Raw genomic sequence first — 15590 nt, forward strand, 5'->3', positions numbered from 1 at the left:
AGAGTCTACGGCCCCAGCCCATATACTCCGATGGGCGGACCAAAATTTGTTTTTCTCTTCCGGCACCATTTATACTCTATTTCTCCTACTGTTCCTTGTTCCCTTGGCAGAATGACTGGGATATGAGGGAAGTAGGGGGAGTATTTTAGCATTTGGTTAGGCTGTCTTTGCCTCCTCCTGGTGGCCAAGTTCAGTATCTCCCAACAGTAAGGAATAATGCCGTGGACTCTCCTCATACAGAAGTAAATTAAATTATCAGATAAGGATAATTTGTTTTTTTCTTTCATGATTCAGATGGAGAATACAATTTCAAACAACTTTCCAATTTACTTATTTTATTTAATTTGCTTCATTCACTTGATCTTCTTTGCTGAAGATATAGCAATGCACATTGGTGAGCCAATAACACGAGGCATATATGTGTAACCACCAATCAGCAGCTCCTAAGCCTACCTAGCTATGCTTTTCAGCAAATGATACCAAGAGAGTGATACAAATTAGATAATAGAAGTACATTGCAAAGTTGTTAAAATTGAATTCTCTATCTGAATCATGAAATAAATAACATGGTGAGTAGCTGTACCCAGACGTTTAATGTCTCTTTAAGTACATATGACTATTAGTGTTTGGTCATGTCAGGGATACATGTTTAACAGGCTCTCAAGCAACTAGATTGTTCTTATAATATGTATTATTCATTGTCTATTGTCCCTTTTGGGGATTCAGCTGAACAACTTAACCCTTTAAATAGTCTCCCCAATGGAATGTCATATTGTGCTGTAGATGTTTTTAATGACCAACGTTCCCCCAACCTCCTGCCTTATTTGGAGGACCCAATATAAAGTTGTTGCTGGAGCAGTCATAGCAAATTTATTTTAAATGTCTATTATCTTATCTCCTCTGCTGAGACCAATTAGAGACAGGTATTAATGAGCTTATGTTGTTAAATTACAGCAAATAGTGGCAAAATACATATTTGATGTGCTTTTCATTGTTTGTTTTTTTGTTGTTTTATTATACTGTACATCATTTTAAATGCAATTTGGCCATAGTGCAAATATTAAATCATTCAATCAGTTGATTAAAACACAGTTTTTTTTTTATGGATTTATTTTTTTAATAAATGTATTTATTATTATTAATTTTAAAATAAATGCAACATGTATTTTTTTTCTTTGTCAGAGTGAAGGGACATATACTTCATACCAACACAGTCCACTGGAAAGCTTTGCTGAAGTCCTTTTGAGCACAGGGAAGCTAGCAGAAACGAAAAGTGAGGGAGAAAGCCTGTTCCCTGCAACAGAAGGTAAACATTCTATGGAGTGTTAAAAATGGGCGGTATGAAACAGTGCTGGGTTGATTTGAATATTTTGCATATAATGCTTATGAGCATATGAACAGTGCTCTGACCTGTACACCATATTCACCAAATATACATTTAAAGTAATTAAGGATTTTTTTGGCTAGTAGTAGTGGTGTCTTGTAAAATGAGCCTTTAGAAATGTCAAGTGTAGCCACTACCAACAGGGGGATAAGAGAGCTGAATTTAAAGGGACAGTCAAGTATAAATTAAACTTTCATTATTCAGATAGGAATTTTAATTGACTTTCCAATTTACTTTTATCATCAAATTTGCTTTTTTCTCTTGGTATTCTTAGTTTAAACTAAACATAGGTAGGCTCATATGCTAATTTCTAAGCTTTTGAGGGCTGCCTCTTATCACATGCTTTTTAAATATCTTTTCAACACAAAGAGACAGAAAGTACACGTGAGCTATATAGATAACACTGTGTTCAGGCACAGAAAGTTATTTAAGATCTAGCACAATACAATGCTAAATTTAAGACAATAGATAATAAACATTCACAGTCATGTGATCAGGGGGCTGGAAGAAGGTTCCTAGATACAAGGTAATTACAAAGGTAAAAAGTATATTAATATAACTGTGTTGGTTATGCAAAACTGGGGAATGAGTAATAAAGGGATTATCTATCTTTTAAAAAAAATAACAATTCTATGGTTGACTGTCCCTTTAAAGTCACATTATTTTTGCAGCAAAAACCCTTAAGGAAGCACAGGCAAAAACCTCCAGTGTAGGTGTCTCTTAACAACCACTTTAAAGGTTAAGCTATTTTGTTGCCTTCTTATAGAGACTACAACCTTCTTGTGGGACTGTGACAGGAAGAGCTAGACCCTACACAAGTAAAAAAAAAAATGCAATGTAAAATTCTTGTAAAATGATGAATAATACAAATTGCAATGATTTCTGTAAAGCATAAACCACTGCTTGGTGCTTTTTTATTACAACAATGAAACAGGTGGTAAGAGTCCACAGTCTATTACTCCTGGAAATGACTCTTCCCTACAACTAGGAGGAGACAAATATTCCTAAACTTCAGGAACACTATAAAACCCCTCCCACTTCACTGGCAGGTTAGTCTTGTCTTTGCCTCTGTTGGAGGAGGTTGAAGGATGAAGATGGGCATTTGCTTTTTCAGTGAGAGGGGTTCTCAGACTGAGTTGTGGCCCATTTCCCCTCAGAGTGCAGTGATTGTTGGAGGGATGTATTTGGAGTTATTGGTAGTGGCATATATTTCACCTATTGGGATTTAGTCACAAACATTTCCACAGATGCCTCCTGTTTGTTTGTCGATATACTTCTTTTCTAGATTCTTTGCTATTATGTTTCTGCACTGGTTTTGGCTTCCTACTGGTTTGCTCCAGTAGCAGTGTGCCTGTTGGTAAGTACTTTATTTCTCCAACATTGGTGTGTCCGGTTCACGGCGTCATCCTTACTTGTGGGATATTCTCTTCCCCAACAGGAAATGGCAAAGAGTCCCAGCAAAGCTGGTCACATGATCCCTCCTAGGCTCCGCCCACCCCAGTCATTCTCTTTGCCGTTGCACAGGCAACATCTCCACGGAGATGGTTAAGAGTTTTTTGGTGTTTAAATGTAGTTTTATTCTTCTATCAAGTGTTTGTTATTTTAAAATAGTGCTGGTATGTACTATTTACTCTGAAACAGAAAAGGATGAAGATTTCTGTTTGTAAGAGGAAGATGATTTTAGCAGACAGTAACTAAAATCGATTGCTGTTTCCACACAGGACTGTTGAGATGAAGTAACTTCAGTTGGGGGAAACAGTTAGCAGTCTTTTCTGCTTAAGGTATGACTTGCCATATTTCTAACAAGACCATGTAATGCTGGAAGGCTGTCATTTCCCCTCATGGGGACCGGTAAGCCATTTTCTTAGTTAAACATAAAAGAATAAAGGGCTTCAAAAAGGGCTTAAAAACTGGTAGACATTTTTCTGGGCTAAAACAATTGCTTTACTAGGCATATTATGCAGATTCTAACTAATTATTGGTATTATAATCTTGGGGAATGTTTAGAAAAACGGCAGGCACTGTGTTGGACACCTTTTTCAGGTGGGGGCCTTTCTAGTTATAGACAGAGCCTCATTCTGGGACTGTATAGGGGTTAAATGTAAAAACGGCTCCGGTTCCGTTAATTTAAGGGTTAAAGCTCTGAAATTTTTAATGCTTTAAGACACTGTGGTGAAATTTTGGTGAATTTTGAACAATTCCTTCATACTTTTTCACATATTCAGTAATAAAGTGTTTTCAGTTTGAAATTTAAAGTGACAGTAACGGTTTTATTTTAAAACGTTTTTTTGTGCTTTGTTGACAAGTTTAAGCCTGTTTAACATGTCTGTACCATCAGATAAGCTATGTTCTATATGTATGAAAGCCAATGTGTCTCCCCATTTAAATTTATGTGATAATTGTGCCATAGTGTCCAAACAAAGTAAGGACAGTAATGCAACAGATAATGATATTGCCCAAGATGATTCCTCAAATGAGGGGAGTAAACATGATACTACATCATCCCCTACTGTGTCTACACCAGTTATGCCCACACAGGAGGCCCCTAGTACATCTAGTGCGCCAATACTTATTACCATGCAACAATTAACGGCTGTAATGGATAACTCCATAGCAAATCTTTTATCCAAAATGCCTACTTATCAGAGAAAGCACGATTGCTCTGTTTTAAACACTGAAGAGCAAGAGGACGCTGATGATAACTGTTCTGACATACCCTCACACCAATCTCAAGGGGCCATGAGGGAGGTTTTGTCTGATGGAGAAATTTCAGATTCAGGAAAAATTTCTCATCAAGCTGAACCTGATGTTGTGACATTTAAATTTAAGTTAGAACATCTCCGCGCACTGCTTAAGGAGGTGTTATCTACTCTGGATGATTGTGACAATTTGGTCATTCCAGAGAAATTATGTAAGATGGGCAAGTTCCTAGAGGTTCCGGTGCCCCCCGACGCTTTTCCTATACCCAAGCGGGTGGCGGACATAGTAAATAAAGAGTGGGAAAGGCCCGGCATACCTTTTGTTCCCCCCCCCCTATATTTAAGAAATTATTTCCTATAGTCGACCCCAGAAAGGACTTATGGCAGACAGTCCCCAAGGTCGAGGGGGCGGTTTCTACTCTAAACAAACGCACTACTATTCCTATCGAAGATAGTTGTGCTTTCAAAGATCCTATGGATAAGAAATTAGAGGGTTTGTTTAAAAAGATTTTTGTACAGCAAGGTTACCTTCTACAACCAATTTCATGCATTGTTCCTGTCACTATGGCAGCGTGTTTCTGGTTCGAGGAACTAGAAAAATCACTCAGTAAAGAATCTTCGTATGAGGAGGTTATGGACAGAGTTCAAGCACTTAAATTGGCTAACTCTTTTGTTTTAGATGCCGCTTTGCAATTAGCTAGATTAGCGGCGAAAAATTCAGGGTTTGCTGTCGTGGCGCGCAGAGTGCTTTGGCTAAAGTCTTGGTCAGCGGATGTGTCTTCCAAGACAAAATTGCTTAACATTCCTTTCAAAGGTAAAACATTATTTGGACCTGATTTGAAAGAGATTATTTCAGACATTACTGGGGGAAAGGGCCACGCCCTCCCACAGGATAGGTCTTTTAAGGCTAATAATAAACCTAATTTTCGTCCCTTTCGCAGAAACGGACCAGTCTCTAATTCTGTATCCTCTAAGCAAGAGGGTAATACTTCACAACCCAAACCAGCCTGGAAACCAATGCAAGGCTGGAACAAGGGTAAGCAGGCCAAGAAGCCTACCACTGCTACCAAAACAGCATGAAGGGATAGCCCCCGATCCGGGACCGGATCTAGTGGGGGGCAGACTTTCTCTCTTTGCTCAGGCTTGGGCAAGAGATGTTCAGGATCCTTGGGCGCTAGAAATAGTTTCTCAAGGTTATCTCCTGGAATTCAAGGAACTACCCCCAAGGGGAAGGTTCCACAGGTCTCAATTATCTTCAAACCAAATAAAGAGACAGGCATTCTTACATTGTGTAGAAGACCTGTTAAAGATGGGAGTGATACATCCAGTTCCAATAAGAGAACAAGGAATGGGTTTTTATTCCAATCTGTTCATAGTTCCCAAAAAAGAGGGAACATTCAGACCAATTTTGGATCTAAAGCTCCTAAACAAATTTCTCAGGGTACCATCGTTCAAAATGGAAACTATTCGAACGATCCTACCTACTATCCAGGAAAATCAATTTATGACTACCGTGGAGTTAAAGGATGCGTACCTACATATTCCTATCCACAAGGAACATCATCAGTTCCTAAGGTTCGCTTTTCTGGACAAGCATTACCAGTTTGTGGCACTTCCATTTGGATTAGCCACTGCTCCAAGGATTTTCACAAAGGTACTAGGGTCCCTTCTAGCGGTTCTAAGACCAAGGGGCATTGCAGTAGTACCTTACTTGGACGACATCCTGATTCAAGCGTCGTCCCTGTCAAAAGCAAAGGCTCATGCGGACATCGTCCTAGCCTTTCTCAGATCTCACGGATGGAAGGTGAACAAAGAAAAAAGTTCTCTGTCCCCATCAACAAGAGTTCCCTTCTTGGGAACAATAATAGATTCCTTAGAAATGAGGATTTTTCTGACAGAGGTCAGAAAATCAAAACTTCTAAGCTCTTGTCAAGTACTTCATTCTGTTCCTCGTCCTTCCATAGCGCAGTGCATGGAAGTAATAGGATTGATGGTTGCAACAATGGACATAGTTCCTTTTGCACGAATTCATCTAAGACCATTACAACTGTGCATGCTCAGACAGTGGAATGGGGATTATACAGACTTGTCTCCGACGATTCAAGTAGATCAAAAGACCAGAGATTCACTCCGTTGGTGGCTGACCCTGGACAATCTGTCACAGGGAATGAGCTTCCGCAGACCAGAGTGGGTCATTGTCACGACCGACGCCAGCCTAGTGGGCTGGGGCGCGGTCTGGGAATCCCTGAAAGCTCAGGGTCTATGGTCTCGGGAAGAGTCTCTTCTCCCGATAAACATTCTGGAACTGAGAGCGATATTCAATGCTCTCAGAGCTTGGCCTCAACTAGCAAAGGCCAAATTCATAAGGTTTCAGTCAGACAACATGACGACCGTTGCATATATCAATCATCAGGGGGGAACAAGGACTTCCCTGGCGATGAAAGAAGTGACCAAGATAATTCAATGGGCGGAGGATCACTCCTGCCACTTGTCTGCGATCCACATCCCAGGAGTGGAAAATCGGGAAGCGGATTTTCTGAGTCGTCAGACATTCCATCCGGGGAAGTGGGAACTCCATCCGGAAATCTTTGCCCAAATAACTCAATTATGGGGCATTCCAGATATGGATCTGATGGTGTCTCGTCAGAACTTCAAGGTTCCTTGCTACGGGTCCAGATCCAGGGATCCCAAGGCGACCCTAGTAGATGCACTAGTAGCACCTTGGACCTTCAACCTAGCTTATGTATTCCCACCGTTTCCTCTCATCCCCAGGCTGGTAGCCAGGATCAATCAGGAGAGGGCCTCAGTGATCTTGATAGCTCCTGCGTGGCCACGCAGGACTTGTTATGCAGACCTGGTGAATATGTCATCGGCTCCACCATGGAAGCTACCTTTGAGACAGGACCTTCTTGTTCAGGGTCCATTCGAACATCCGAATCTGGTTTCCCTCCAACTGACGGCTTGGAGATTGAACGCTTGATTTTATCAAAGCGTGGGTTTTCAGATTCTGTAATAGATACTCTGATTCTGGCTAGAAAGCCTGTAACTAGAAAAATTTACCATAAAATATGGAAAAAATATATCTGTTGGTGTGAATCTAAAGGATTCCCATGGAACAAGATAAAAATTCCTAAGATTCTATCCTTTCTACAAGAAGGTTTGGAGAAAGGATTATCTGCAAGTTCTCTGAAGGGACAGATCTCTGCTTTATCTGTTTTACTTCACAAAAGACTGGCAGCTGTGCCAGATGTTCAAGCATTTGTTCAGGCTCTGGTTAGGATCAAGCCTGTTTACAGACCTTTGACTCCTCCCTGGAGTCTAAATCTAGTTCTTTCAGTTCTTCAAGGGGTTCCGTTTGAACCCTTACATTCCGTAGATATTAAGTTATTATCTTGGAAAGTTTTGTTTTTGGTTGCAATTTCTTCTGCTAGAAGAGTTTCAGAGTTATCTGCTCTGCAGTGTTCTCCGCCCTATCTGGTGTTCCATGCAGATAAGGTGGTTTTGCGTACTAAGCCTGGTTTTCTTCCGAAAGTTGTTTCCAACAAAAATATTAACCAGGAGATAGTTGTACCTTCTTTGTGTCCGAATCCAGTTTCAAAGAAGGAACATTTGTTACACAATTTGGACGTAGTTCGTGCTCTAAAATTCTATTTAGAGGCTACTAAAGATTTCAGACAAACATCTTCCTTGTTTGTTGTTTATTCTGGTAAAAGGAGAGGTCAAAAAGCGACTTCTACCTCTCTTTCCTTTTGGCTTAAAAGCATTATCCGATTGGCTTATGAGACTGCCGGACGGCAGCCTCCTGAAAGAATCACAGCTCACTCCACTAGGGCTGTGGCTTCCACATGGGCCTTCAAGAACGAGGCTTCTGTTGACCAGATATGTAAGACAACGACTTGGTCTTCACTGCACACTTTTGCCAAATTTTACAAATTTGATACTTTTGCTTCTTCGGAGGCTATTTTTGGGAGAAAGGTTTTGCAAGCCGTGGTGCCTTCCATTTAGGTGACCTGATTTGCTCCCTCCCTTCATCCGTGTCCTAAAGCTTTGGTATTGGTTCCCACAAGTAAGGATGACGCCGTGGACCGGACACACCAATGTTGGAGAAAACAGAATTTATGCTTACCTGATAAATTACTTTCTCCAACGGTGTGTCCGGTCCACGGCCCGCCCTGGTTTTTAAATTACTTTCTCCAACGGTGTGTCCGGTCCACGGCCCGCCCTGGTTTTTTAATCAGGTCTGATGAATTATTTTCTCTAACTACAGTCACCACGGTATCATATAGTTTCTCCTATATATATTTCCTCCTGTCCGTCGGTCGAATGACTGGGGTGGGCGGAGCCTAGGAGGGATCATGTGACCAGCTTTGCTGGGACTCTTTGCCATTTCCTGTTGGGGAAGAGAATATCCCACAAGTAAGGATGACGCCGTGGACCGGACACACCGTTGGAGAAAGTAATTTATCAGGTAAGCATAAATTCTGTTTTTTTTAATTTTATATTTGTCACTCTATAAGCCTGTTGGGTAATTGTATAAATATATGACTTTTATATATGACAGTTATATATTTTTTTTAGGTATTTCCCCTTTATTATTTAATGTTTATCATTTTGTGTTATGTTTTTGGCTTCGTACAATCACATTGACGCATGTCGGCTTCCGAGCCTGTGTACGTCGACTTGATAGGATATGCTTTGGTTCGCTTTTTTTTTTTTTTTTTTTTTTTTTACATTTTTTTATGCCAATTTGGCACACTCCTCCTTTCTTATTTACGCCATTTAGATAATAGGTAAACTGTGATCTACCGCATCTCTGCTTTTATAATTTTTGAATTTAGACATTTAGAGATCTTTTCAGAAGGGGTGTTTTCTTTTCTTTAAATATTTTTTGTAATGGGGATTTTATCGTTTAGCTGTATGCTTGTATTTTTCTGCACTTAATTTCTGTATACCTTCCTTGCAGTTATTGAGCCTCTAGTTTAGGAAGATCAATTTACGACAACCATAAACTTAAAGGATGCATATATGCACATCCCGATTTACAATGACTTTTTCCAGTTTCTAAGATTTGCTTTTATCAACAAACATTACCAATTTGTGGCCCTCCCCTTTGGTCTGGCCACAGCCCCTTACATCTTTAAGAAGGTATTAGGGGCTCTCTTAGCACTGTTCAGAGCTCAAGGAATCTAAATTGCGCCTTATTTGGACAATATTTTGGTCCAAGCTCTGTCTCTTACTCTGGCTACTGTTCATACCCACAGAATGGTATCTTTCCTTCAGAAAGATATAAATAAATGTCCCCAAAAATTATTTTTCACTAGCCACATGGTTGTTTTTTCTAGGAGTGAAAATAGACTTTGTTCAAATGTGCTTGTTTCTCACAGTACACGCAGAACCAAACTTTAGACTGCTTGTTGTTTCCTATGGATGGCTCATTCTCCGTCTGTAGCATAATGTAAGGAAGTAGTGGGTCTTATGGTAGCAGTATCAGAAGCAGCACCTTTTGCTTGCTTTCATCTTCCACTTGTCCATGCTTCAACAGTGGTCAAAGGGTTGTTTCCATCTGAAACGGCAAATAGAGCTGAGTTTTGCAGTAAAACAATCTCTCTCATGATGGAGGGAAAGTCACTATTTGACCATTGGAGCTTCTTTTCTTCAACCTATCTGGGCCATGGTCACTACAGATGCAAGTCTGATGAATTGGGGCACTTTTTGGCAGGAAGTATGGTCCCCTTGGTAGGTGACATTACCTATCAACATCCTAGAACTTTGTGCAATTATTTGGGCCCTTCAAGTTAATTTGTTTCCAGTCAGACAATATCGCTGCCGTTGCATACATTAATCATCAGGAAGGGACTCAATGTTCCTTAACTATGCAAGAGCTATCTCACATTCTGTCTTGGGCAGAGGAAAACCACTGCACCCTATCGGCCATTCACATTCCAGGAGTGAACATTTGGGAAGCAGATTTCCTAAGTCAGTCCATCCAGGGGAATGGTCTCTTTATCAGGATGTGTTCAATCGATTAGTTGTGAGGTGGGGTCTTCCAGAATTAGATCTAATTGCATCCAAATTTAACTGCAAACTTCCAGTTTATTGTACTAGGTCAAGAGATCCAAACCTCACATGATAGATGTTCTAGTCTGTCCTTGGAACTTTCGTTTGGCCTATCTATTTCCTCTGTTACTTCTTCTTCCAAGATTCATTACCAGAATCAAACCGGAATCGGCTTCAGTAATTATCATAACTCCGGTATGCCTCAGCAGAACTTGGTATGTGGATCTAATTTTGATGTCATTCCTTCCTCCATGGGCTCTACCCCTATGGAAAGTTTTGTTGTCTCTAGGATCCTTGTATCATCCAAATCTCAAATTCGATGGTGTGGAGGTTGAATGCCTAGTTCTCAAAAACAAAAGTTTCTCAGATTCTATTATCTTTACTCTTCTGCAAGCCAGAAAGCCTGTCACACAGATAATATATCATACAATTTGGAAAGATTACTTTCTTTGATGTACTTCTAGAGCAGAGCTTTCCAAACTTTTCATGTTGGTGACACACTTTTTAGACCTACATCATTTCGCGTCACATTAATTCAGTTGTACTAGCAAACAGGAGGTTAAACTATTTTGTTTTAAGAGATACGGACACATACATAAACTACATAATAACAAAATGTATTTACAAGTAACAGTATGTATGTGCAATAATTAATAACACCAATAGCTACTTACTATTTTAATGGGATGTATGAGGTTGATGGGATGAACACAGTTTCTGAATATTTGGTGGAATGTTAGATAAAGACACTCACATTACATCATCAAGCATTTTAGGCTTCCACTTCCTATCCATATATCACTAGCAGGAGCAGCAATGTACTATTATTTGGAGCTAGCTGCAAAAAACCCCAACCCTTTGACTTCTGACTTCAGCTCAGCGTTTAAGATGCCACCCTTAGAGCTCTGCGAGTCTTACTGACTACTGCACGCGCTGCAAACACACTGCTATCCCACTCACTGACTACACATGCAGTCACGAGCCGATTGTGGAGACTACACGTGCAGTCAGGAGCTAATGTGCAGCCAAAGCCGCCAATGGGAATAGTTTCTGTTCCCGCTGAGCTGCGCCAATAGGGTAAGATGATCTGTGACGCACTAGGTATCAATCACGTGTCAACCACGTGATATGCGTAGCATGCAGGCAGAAAGTTAGAAACCAAATTTTTTTTTTCAATTCTAAACAATTTGTGTTGAAGCAGAGACACACCTACACACTGCTGCCGACACATTAATGTGTCCCGACACACAGTTTGGAAAGCACTGTTCTAGAGGTTTCTCTTGGAAATCTTTTAGAATCCCCAGAATTCTTCAGTTCCTTCAGGATGGACTGGATAAGGGTTTATTCCCCCCCCCCCCCCCAGGGATTTGAATCTGGTCATTTCTGTTCTGCAAGGTCCCCTCTTTGAACCAATACATTCTCTGGAATCATCATGGAAGGTTTTTTTTTTTTCTTCTTGCCATTTCTGAATTATCAGCTTTGTCTTCTGATTTGTCATCAGGAAAAAGTGGTTCCCCTGACTAAATATGATTTAAAAAAGAGTAACTGTTCTTTCTACTAGGTCTGTATCTTCTACATGTGCCTTTAAAAATTACGCCTCCTTGGAACAGATTTGCAAGGCGGCAACTTGGTCTTCTCTCCATAACATTTCTAAATTTTACCATTTTGATATTTATGCTTCTTCCAAAGCTGCTTTTGGCAGGAAGTCCTTCAGGCTGCAGTGTCCGGTGAATAGGAACTGCCATAATTTTGACCCACCCATCCTTAAAGAGATAGTAAACTATGCCTACCTCGAATTAGTGATGTGAATTGAAGTACAAAAAAAAGTTACTTTCATTTATCATATCCGCATATTCGTTGTAAATATATATATATATATATATATATATATATATATATATATATATATATATATATATTGACGATAATATTCTAATTTTTTTATATCCATCCTCCTCCCGTAGATCGTCCACCATTGTTTTAGTCCGGTCACGTTTTTTATTCATCCAATGACACACCAGGCCACTCGGCGACACACTCCTAACGAAATACGCCCTTCTTTACTTTTGCTCATGCCCTACCTTGTGAATCTCTGCATAACGGTTATCTAATGCATGCGCAGAGAGCGGAACGAAGGTTGACATGCCAGTGCTGTGATGTAGAGAGGGGTGTTTCAGCTCTCTCGCCGGGATGAAGATAATTCCAGGAAGTAATGCATGGGGAGGAGCAATGAGCGTTACGACTCTGTGAGTAAAATATAATTTTGTTATACATAAGAACAGCGTAATTTAAAACATATATGGGCGAATTGTGTAATCAATACTTGGGGAATAATTAGAAAAAAATGTACCATCACTTTAACATGTACTCAGCTTGGGTATTGTATCCCACATGTTATGGACACCTATGGACTCAAATCATCTTATGAAAGAAAATGGAATTTATACTTACTGATAAATTTCTTTCTTTTGGGATAAGAGTCCATAGGATTTGCCCGTTTTTTTTTTTTTTTTTTATACAGGCGGCATTTCTTATTTGCACCTCTTAACCCTGCTTTTTGTCTTTCCTACCCTTTCTGTCTCCTTTTCTTGGCAATACTTATACTAAGTGGGGAGAGGAGGGGGAAGGGATTAAAAATATTTTTTAGTGTTGTTGACCTCCTCCTAATGGCACTAATCAGTAAGTATAAATTCTGTTTTTAAGCTTTCAATGTTAAATTTTGGGAAATTATTCCCAAAGTTTTCTGACTTTTCATATTCCTATTTCCTTTCGGAGTTAGAATACTTGCAGAGGAAGGTTTTTTTAAGCAGGTTATTTTTTAGATCAGTAGTACCTATTATTGATATAGCTGCTACTTTTTTTGGTTTAATAATATTTTTTGTCAGTTTACCGACGAGTCTGCTAGTGAAGATTGTAAATGTAGTACGTTTTAGGGCTTTTTTGGTTAAGTCTTGTTCTACTTCTATGGATTGTAAATCCAGACTTTGATCTCTGTCTTTTTAGGGAAAGATGTTATTTGGTTCTAATTTTGATTCTATTATTTCTTGAATTCTATTATCTCTTATATGATGACTAGAAGTCCAGGGGTAAATTTTAATCTCTAAATCGTTTTTTGTTAATTTCCTCAGAAAAGGGCAGAAATCTGATTCCTTCTCTCCGTAGCTGATTCCTCTGGTTCTATCTGGAAGCCAAGTTCTAACTGGAACATATCTGAGCTGTCCAACATACAGCATACAATTTTTAATAAGTTTCCAAGTTAATTATATTATCAAATTTCCTTTGTTTCCATATATTCTTTGTTGAAGAGATACCTAGGTAGGTGTCTAGAGCATTACAAATAGTGCTGCCATCTAGTGCCCTTGCAAATGGATAACATTAGGGCTGCAACTAACGATTATTTCCATAATTGATTAATCGGACGATTATTTTTTTATTTAACGACTAATCGGATAAAAAAAACAAAAAACTATTTTTTCCTATATTTAAAATAAAATCCAAGCTTTTTTTGCTTGCAGCAGAGAAGAGACGCTCAGATGGTGTTGAGGTGCTTGAGATACATAAGTATGGTTTTGCCAATTTCATCAAGGTGCGATATTTATCTTTGTTAACTCTCCACCAATGCAAATGGCCTCTTAAATTAAGCCTGGGTTTCATTCTAACATAAAAATATCTTAAATATCTATATGCAATGGTAAATAACCAGCTATAAGGTTAGGGAAAAAATATCTAGTCCGCTCTTAAAATAACAAATATATACTTAGAGGTTGAATTTGGTACATATTACAATTAATTAAAAATATTTTTTTTTTAAAAAGTCAAAAGCGCTAATGACTATATATTAATAACAGGACAAAGCCTCACTCAGTTATCTATACAGTACATATAATCAGCAATAGCAAGCAATCACGCTAATAATTGTGCAAACAAATAATAGTGCACGTCAATTCAAATAACAACTCCCTTCAATCTAGGGCTAGGTGTAAATAAGAAGCTTGGCACTATATCATGCAATGCATAGTCCCAAATCACCTGATTTAATATAAATCCAAATGACTCCAATTATTTCTAGTTTGCACATAAGCCAGGAGTAGTTGTAAACCTAAAGGGACACTTAAGTCAAATTAAACTTTCATTATTCACATAGAGCAGCAATTTTTAAACAACTTTCAAATTTTCTTCCATTAACAAAATGTGCACAGACTTTTTAGATTTACACTTTTTGATTCACCAGGTCCTTCTGAGCATGTGCAAGAATTCACATAATATATGTATATGCATTTGTGATTGGTTGATGTCTGTCACATGGTACAGGAGGAGTGGAAATAGACAGAACTTTTAAATTTGTCCGGAAAAAAATCTACTACTCACTTTAAGTTCAGACTAAGTGCTATTGCATTGTTGTGTTCTCATGCATTTGTTATTTATGCAAATCTACTGTATTTACTGGTCCTTTAAAAAGAAGCTTATACTGTTCGGAAAAAGTTAAAACGTCTGTAGACGTCCTTTAGGCTAAGGACATAGCCATAAAACACAATACCATGTGCTGGTGCCGTGCACAGACCAACTCATTGCAAACCAATTGATTATGAGATTCGTTGACAACTATTTTCATAATCAGTTATTATTGATTATATTGATTAGTTGTTGCAGCTCTAGATAACATTTTTGAAAAACAGCTGCCATATAACACTGTAGACATTTGCACACTCATGAGCTTAGGTCCCTACTTTTCTGGATTCAAAAAGAACAAATAAAATTTGATAATAGAAGTAAAGAAGAAAGTTGTCTAAAATGACATGCTTTATCTGAATCATGAAAGAAAAATGCAGGGTTTCATGCCCCATTTAAATCTACTCATGCCTAGTTAGGGCAGGCAGCTGTCTAGAAAAGCAGCAATGCAGTTGAGGTTGGTCAAGCCTTTAGGCATAGGGAGACAAAGGCATAAGATAAATATATAGAGTTTGACACAAACATGTCATGCTGAAATGAAGCTTTAATAAACCAGGGGTAATGTAAGTTATCCAAGCACTCTTTTCTATTTTCCTTGTCTATTTTGCCTAAAGCTAAACTGTCTTGCTGCTCCTATTGTAAGATTGAATGGCTTAGCATATTAATGCTGAAGACTGGTTTAATGAGGTGAGCTAGATCCTGACAGCTTCTTACTTGTTAAAAATGAGCTAAAGGATGCCAGACTTGAGAATTTGATTTGATCCATTCTGTTTCCTCTGAGTATAGTGTTCTGTGTGGTATTCTTATTAATCTAAATAAAAAGCACATTTTTGAGGAGCATTTTACAAGCCAATTTTCTATCTATTTTATTTTCTAATGATTATGTTTAAAAGTCACTGGATAATCTGAAACTTATAGTTTGTTATAATTTTAACAAGATCCAGAGAGTAAAGATAACCAAAAGTCTACAGATTCAGACGTTTTTGTTTCTTTGACATTTG

At 38.7% G+C, this 15590-nt stretch overlaps 1 protein-coding gene across 3 annotated transcripts in view; it reads left to right on the forward strand.

The window, feature by feature from the left end:
* NBAS (NBAS subunit of NRZ tethering complex) overlaps positions 1-15590 on the forward strand; it is a 1903611-nt gene that overhangs the window by 1123376 nt on the left and 764645 nt on the right. For all 3 annotated transcript variants that reach the window (XM_053709663.1, XM_053709664.1, XM_053709665.1), the window contains one exon: positions 1183-1306. In XM_053709663.1, coding sequence (XP_053565638.1) covers positions 1183-1306 — 124 coding nt within the window. The remainder of the gene's footprint in view (positions 1-1182; positions 1307-15590) is intronic.

This window comes from Bombina bombina, chromosome 4 (genome assembly GCF_027579735.1).
Source record: "Bombina bombina isolate aBomBom1 chromosome 4, aBomBom1.pri, whole genome shotgun sequence".
NCBI lineage: Eukaryota > Metazoa > Chordata > Amphibia > Anura > Bombinatoridae > Bombina > Bombina bombina.